This window comes from Triticum dicoccoides, chromosome 5B (assembly GCF_002162155.2).
Source record: "Triticum dicoccoides isolate Atlit2015 ecotype Zavitan chromosome 5B, WEW_v2.0, whole genome shotgun sequence".
Lineage (NCBI taxonomy): Eukaryota > Viridiplantae > Streptophyta > Magnoliopsida > Poales > Poaceae > Triticum > Triticum dicoccoides.
The window spans coordinates 558,166,639-558,173,638 of NC_041389.1; the positions used below are offsets into that span (position 1 = coordinate 558,166,639).

Consider the following 7,000-nt stretch of genomic DNA (forward strand, 5'->3'; position numbering starts at 1 on the left):
GCTTCCGCGAGAGGCACGGTTGTGCTTTAGCGAGAGCCACGGTCGTGCCTCTCGAAAACGTAAAAAAAGAACCCATTTTGTGTTTTTTTTTTCTTTCGCGAGAGTCACAGTTTTGCTTCTGTGAGAGGCACGGTTGTACTTTCGCGAGAGTCACGGCAGTGCCTCTTGGAAATAGGAAAAAAACGTGTTCTTTTTTTGTTTTGCGAGGGTCACGGTTTTGCTTCCGCGAGAGGCACAATTGTGCTTTCGCGAGAGTCATGGCCGTACCTCCTCGAAAACGAAAAAAACGTGTTTTCTCTTTTTTTTTCCTTCCGCGAGAGTTACGGTTTTGCTTCCCCGATAGGCATGGTTGTGATTTCGTGAGAGGCACGGGCGTGCCTCTTTCGGAAAGGGAAAAAACCCGTGCTCCCGGTTCGGTTTTTTCATCCGGTTTTTTTCGTCCGTTTTTTTGTGAAAAAAAGTTCGTCAAAACCTATCAACATTGGATCTAGTTTTGAAGATCTCGACTCGAGGAATCCAAGGGTGAAAGCAGTTTGAGATTTGGAAGCACGGTTTGAGAGATAAAACGTTTTGAATAAACGGATCTACGAAAAAAAGAAAAACTTCCAGATTGCGACAAGTGGCGCGCTGCATGTGTGCCACTTGTCGCAGGCCGAAGAGTTGGAATAATCTTTGTAACGAGTACTTCTCAACTAATGATTTCAGGAGACGGGGGAGGAATGATGGCGGGGCCGGGTAGATGGGTCTGGCCATGAGAAGCCCACTATTGGTTTTCTCAGTGGGCTGGCGCGGGCATTTTCTCGGCTGATCTTCGCCCAATGCGAGTATTATTTTGATTCTAAAAAAAGAGGATTATTTGAGCTACTGCAATGATTAAAAAAAAAAGAACTGACCTACTGTAAGAGAGGTTACATTCAGTGAAGTCACTAGGACTACCTAATGTGCATGCTTTCCTTAAAAAAAGGTACTAGTGTGCATGCGTACATTACCTGTGATTCGGTAAAGCCAGTGTGAGCTTGAGTGTTTCAGTCAGTCCATGGAAGGGTCATTCAGTGTGAGATGAGGTTCCACCATCCCAACTTTTTCCTTCCCATTCCATTATTCCTCCCAAGTGCAAAGATTCAGTGTGAGATGAGGTTCCACCATCTCAACTTTTTCCTTCCCATTCCATAATTCCTCCCAAGTGCAAAGAAATCTCAATACTTGGCATGTTTGAACGCGCTCTTTTGAGACATGCTCAGAGTATGAATAGAATGTCTGTTTAGGACACATCTAGATGTGACATAATTATGTCACATTTAAGCTGATTTTCACTCTGGTTGTGCTTTATTTATTTATTTATTTTGTTCAAGTTTTTTTTGTTTCTTGTTGCTGCATTATATATTTGTGGGAGCTTAGATTTGACATCCTTAAAAAACATCTAGATGTGAATTAGACAAACTGATAGAAGAACAGACAAACATTGGGAGCTATCCATCACTACTTGTTGGGTAAGAGTGCAAATCCAGATGTGTAAGACAGCAACTGTGTTATTTCTAATATGAAGTGATAAATTCTCAGATTATTCAGCAGGCAGTATTTGTTGGGGTTGACAGGTAGATGTACCACCAGCAGATTCTTCTTCTTCATGAGGCTCCAACATCTGACACCTGCTGGCCGAGGTATCCATCCCCATGTCTCTGGCCACATATATGGTACATTGGTACATCACCATTATAAAATTTCTCAACATATGCAAGGAAGCTGCACCCTTACCTTTGCATCATCAACACTCTGCTTTTCAGATGGTCGCGACGCAGCAACATCACTTGGGTATTCAAGGAAGGAAAACTGCACTGCATTCTCAACTTTGGGAATCCAGATACGGAATCAAACTTCCGTGTGTAAATGAAGAGACTGTAATTTCTCAGGTTATTCTGCTGGTATTTCTTGGGGTCGAGCGGAAGATGCACCAGCAGCTTCTTTCCATACCCTTCCAAGCATGCATCTATCTAGCAGTTCAGATCACATATTCACCAAGTTATAAAATCACGTAGATCGAGGAGGAAACCCGTTGATCACATATTCACCAGCAGCTTCTGACCTTTGGGTGGCAATACATTATGACAACTACAGGGTAAAACATTTGTACAAATGACCATAATCACAACTGACTCTTACAAAACCCATCGATGCTACATAATTCAACACGGGGCATACTACAAGCATGATCAAACAACAGACGAAAAGACTGCCAGGCATCAAACTGGACTAGCGCATCAAGCTCCGCACAATGGGCGAAGGATACGAACGGTAGATGGGTAATACAGACACCTGGTTATGTATGAATAATGAGATAATAGTTTGTCGGATTATTCAGCCGGTTGTATTTCTTGAGGTCGACAGGTAGATGTGCTAGCAGCAGCAGCAGCTTCATGTGGCCTTGAGCGTCTGAAGGGTGGTGGATCTTTGCTCCCAGGTGTCTGGTAGGTCACATACTCACATAGTTATAATATTTCCAGGCTTTGGCATCAGTTTAGAACAATAATACTCCCTCCGTTCCTAAATAATTGTCTTTCTAGAGATTTCAACAAGTGACTACATACAGAGCAAAATGAATGAATCTACACTCTAAAACATGTCTACATACATCCGTATGTTGTAGTCCATTTGAGATGGCTAGAAAGACAATTATTTTGGAACGGAGGGAGTACTAGATAAGTACACAGATAAACAGAACATTACAACAAAAATAACACAAAAAAATTCCACGGATAAGCAAATAACAATGAAATGCACAGTAGCGGTGCTGACCTGCGAAGTCGATGGAGCAGCACCAGCATTTACTTCTCCACTTGAAGGCTCCGTCCTCTGCAGCCTCTCCGGCAAGGTCTCCATCCCCATGTGCGACAGCAGAAGCCAGACATAGGTGAGTAACTCTATGCCGGTGCCCAGACTCTTGGCATGTAGGTACCCTCGGCAGTTACTGGCCGAGAAGCAGAGCATCTCCACCCACACACCTTCAATCACCTCCCACATCTTCTCATCACCTAAAGCCAACAATACCTTAGAAATCTCCCAGGCATCGTGGATGAAACGTTCTTGTGTAGCTGGATTTTTCTGTCTGTTGGGCGGTAATTTTGCTGATCCTACAACTTCTGCAACTTGTTTTTTGCGCTCTGCGAGCTCCATCCTGCTGATTAATATCTGCATAATTCCTCCTTCAATTTCTTTTTCGATCTTGAGAATCTCTGACATTTTGTAATTGGTGATCTCCAGAATTGTAGTTTTTCTCGTGAGGATCTGCTTGAGCATTGATATGTTGCCATTGAGGATCTGCTTGACCTTTGACATTTGACCCTTGATGATATCCAACATTGAAATATCACGCTGGAAGATCTCCTCGAGCGATGGCTTGTCGCTCTTGAGAATCTTTTTGAGTGATGGCTTGTCGGGCTTCAGAATGTCTTCAAGTTTATCATTGGCAGTATTTAACAGAAACCGTCGGGTGCCTGCCATGAGCATCTCAGGATTGACAAACAGTAGGTATGCCATGTAATTGGACATTTGTCTGCAACAATCAGGTCTTTCATGACAAGGGGAGCTTTCACACCATGCAGCACTGCCATGATGTTGAACAGAGGCATCATCTTGGTTACATTGAGCAGTGGCACACTGGTAATCAGCTGATGCGCCCATGTAGTTTTTTTTAGATAATGGAGGAGATATCTCCTCCTGCCTCCGTGCGACCATGTAGAAGCAGAAATATGTGGTGATGTGCCAGAGAAGCACACTCTCGTCGAACGGCCTCCTTAAGCTCCAACCCAGGACTTCACACTTATTGATCTCAAGAGTCCGCTGGCCTCTGGAATGGTTGAACTTCAAGTAATCCTTGTCATCATTTATTTGTTGTGCCCACCCTTTCTTCACATACTTCAGAACCAACCCTATAATGGCAATGGATGAGTCACGGGGCCACATGCACCAATGCTGGTCAAGGAAGTCCTTTCCTCCAAAGAAACTCAAGATGCTCATCATCATTGTGTGCCTTTGGTTGCGGGCAAAGAATCCTATGAGGCTATATTGGGAAACCGAGCGAGACAATTTGAAATCACCAAAACCAAGAGAGGCATAGGCATATGCCTCCAGCAACGCGGTACAGGTAAACAGGGCAATTGTAACATTGACATCCTGATCATTATAAGATTCCCTGTGACTGTTGTGGAAGAGCCCGATGGCTGCCAATGGCAGGGCTATAGCTGCTAACCTTACGAAGGCAGGAAGGAATTCCAACAAACTTGGGTCTTTTTTGCCTTTTGAGTTACCCCAGAAGGAGCGAACCATCTTCATTTTGGTGTAGAGAAGGTTGAACGTGTCGGATAGCCATTTCTCTAACAGTGCATAAGTTAGTTTCTCATCAAGAACCCAGAAGGCTTTTAGGACACCAAGCCGATTAGATACGGGGATGCAAGATCCACAAATAGCTTGTGATATGCCTCATCCTCAAGGTCCACTGAGCCACCTTGTTGTCGTGTTTGAAGGCGATGGTTGGCCTCAAGGTCCACTCGATCACATTCTCCTTGTGCATGACGATGATGGTCCTTGACAAAATCCCTTGCTTTTTGCACGTAATCCCCAAGGTCCATTCGTCTTCTTGAAGTCTGAGGATGATGGCCGTCGTCAAGTTCTGCAGTGACGGAGCCTTCTCCTTGTGCTTGAGGTGGATGATCAGCACCATGGTCCACTGCAGCACCTTCTCGTTGTGCTCGAGGACTACAGCTACGGGTCAAGACTATAGCCCTTGCTCGTTGCATGTAGCCTCCCAGTAAACTGATCCTCCACGGAGCTTGTCCAGGGCGGCCAGAAGACTTGGCCAAGCTGTAAATGCTAGCTCTCTTAAGGGCCCATGGCTTCTCTAAGCATTTGAGGATCCCGGGAACGAACAACAAGATTGCTGCTTGCAGCAACCTATGTTCGCCGTCTGGCCTAGAAAACGTAGATGGCTACAGTGATCTGGGATACGGCAGTCAGGGCATGCCGTAGCCACAGCTCGTTGTCTTCGATGTTGTACGCGGTTATGCAGTCCTGTCCACCAAGGTGCATCAGAAGGAAAGGCGCCCACAGCACCTCGAGGATGCTATTGCGGTTTGATAAGCTGTAGTCCCGCTTCTTCTGTCGATTGAAGAGGGTGGCGAGGGCATATATCGCCAGAGGATCGCTGACTACATACGCGATCCATATTAGGAATCTGTACAAGGAAGAGATGGCAAGCTTACGGCTGGAGGCAGAGACGAACAGGAAGTATTGGACAAAGAGGCTGCTGATGACGAGGATACGCAGCTGCCACTCCTCCCACCAATCCACAGCACCCGAGAGGCCCATCGATCTTTCTCAATAATCAGACGCGCAAGAATACAACACTCAGAGGCAGGTTTATTTCAAGCTCTGGCTCCTATCCTATGTATGCATTGCATATGCACATGGTTAGCGGTGACTATGGATCTGTCGCATGCCTACCTATCCACTGAATTTCTTATATTTGTTGCATCTTATAACTTATCTGCACCTGATGGCCTAGTTGTTTTATCTTGCTTACATGTGTATACGAACCAGCGGTAGGTACCGGGGCAGGACATGATCATATATTACTTGACTTGGACAAATACACAGCTTGATTCCTTAACCTCACCAGTGAATACTATAATGAACTGAAGTAAAGTAAGGTGGTCGCAGCTCTTAATTGATTACAGCGACTTCCTGCGGGTTCAGTTATATTTAGCTGGACCCAGCCTAATATTCATCTAGACTTGTCCTTGCATTAATGGACACCAGGAGTATGTGATTCGCACGAATCAATATTAATTCGATGACACCTACCTTCCACAACCGCTCAGGATGAGGAAGATAATGTACTGAACATAGAGGCTGCCCGCGAAATGAAAAACTAGCGGTACCGGTTTCTACCGGGTACGCGGAGGCGTCGGATCCATTCCTTGATTCCTGCGTACGGACCATGTCTGTACCGTGGGCAATGTATCAAGAGTGACCGAACGATTTTTTGTTGTGTGTATTCGAACACAATAGATAGAGTGGAGCCCACACCCTTAGTTAATTCATTGTGTCCACCTTTTACCTCCCTGCCTCACGGTACTCTTCGAGGAACTGCTGGATCGGCGCTGGTCCGCCGTATCGCACTTGTTGGCCTGAAGAGTCCATTGCCCCCTGTGATCGTTGAACTTCCAGTAACTTTCAGCATCCTTCATTTCATCCTCCCACCCTTTCTTCACGTACTTAATAACCAACTCTGTAATGGCCAATGATGAGTTACAGGGCTTCATGGTCCAAAGTGATGGATAAGTCTGTGTACTAGGGTCCTTGTGGGGCTGCAGCACATGGTCCTTGTAGCAGTTAGGAGGATAAAGTCCTGGACCATCAAGGACTGGCTGTTAGGATAGAGTTCTGTTCTTGACCATCAAGGACTGTCAGTTAGCATCTTAGACTAGCATCTTAGACTAGCATCTTAGACTGGCATCTTAGCATATGCCTTGGCTGGCTAGCAGCCCATAAATATGTATCCCCAACCCGGTTGGCATGGCATTGTGTGAGAAATAAACCAACAAAAATTGTCCCAACTCTCCTAGTGTCATCCACAACTATCAATGCTCAGGCTGAAAGGTCTAACAAGTGGTATCAGAGCCAGGTTGACCTGCACCCTGAGCATTTCCTGTGAGCAGCCCAAGTCGGTAGCAGCAGCTGCTCCGTCTGCCTCTGGTTACCTTCCTCCCTCCGGACTGTCGAGCAGCAGCTCGTCTTCATCAGCCTCCTCTTCACGCAACAGCCCCCCTGCAGCGAGCCATGTCTGCAGGTCGCTCTCAGCACACGGCTACCTCGAGCATGCGGCGCCGGCAAGAGGCCGAGCGCGCCGTGGCAGAGGAGCGTGAGCGAGCGGCTGTAGCAGCGGCTGCTGCGGCGGCAAGAGTGTCGAGGCTGGCTGCAGCGGAGCTGGCAGCAGCCAGAGCGG

General features: G+C 46.3%; 1 protein-coding gene across 1 annotated transcript; it reads right to left on the bottom strand.

Annotated features, from left to right (window-relative positions):
* Positions 1 to 2,053: 2,053 nt before the first annotated feature.
* On the bottom strand, positions 2,054 to 6,296 carry LOC119311598. The gene is made up of 2 exons (XM_037587252.1): positions 2,794 to 6,296; positions 2,054 to 2,462 (listed from the first exon to the last, which is right to left on the bottom strand). Exons 1-2 carry the CDS (start codon positions 4,327 to 4,329, stop codon positions 2,352 to 2,354), a joined length of 1,647 nt encoding a protein of 548 aa, XP_037443149.1. The 5' UTR covers positions 4,330 to 6,296; the 3' UTR covers positions 2,054 to 2,351.
* Positions 6,297 to 7,000: the final 704 nt, after the last annotated feature.

What these genes read in the sequence shown, in the direction of transcription:
- LOC119311598 (XM_037587252.1), bottom strand. Translation starts at nt 4,329, where the DNA reads ATGAAGATGGTTCGCTCCTTCTGGGGTAACTCAAAAGGCAAAAAAGAC. An exon ending in CTGCTCCATCGACTTCGCAG is followed by an intron (nt 2,463 to 2,793) that starts GTCAGCACCGCT and finishes GTGACCTACCAG; the next exon opens with ACACCTGGGAGCAAAGATCC.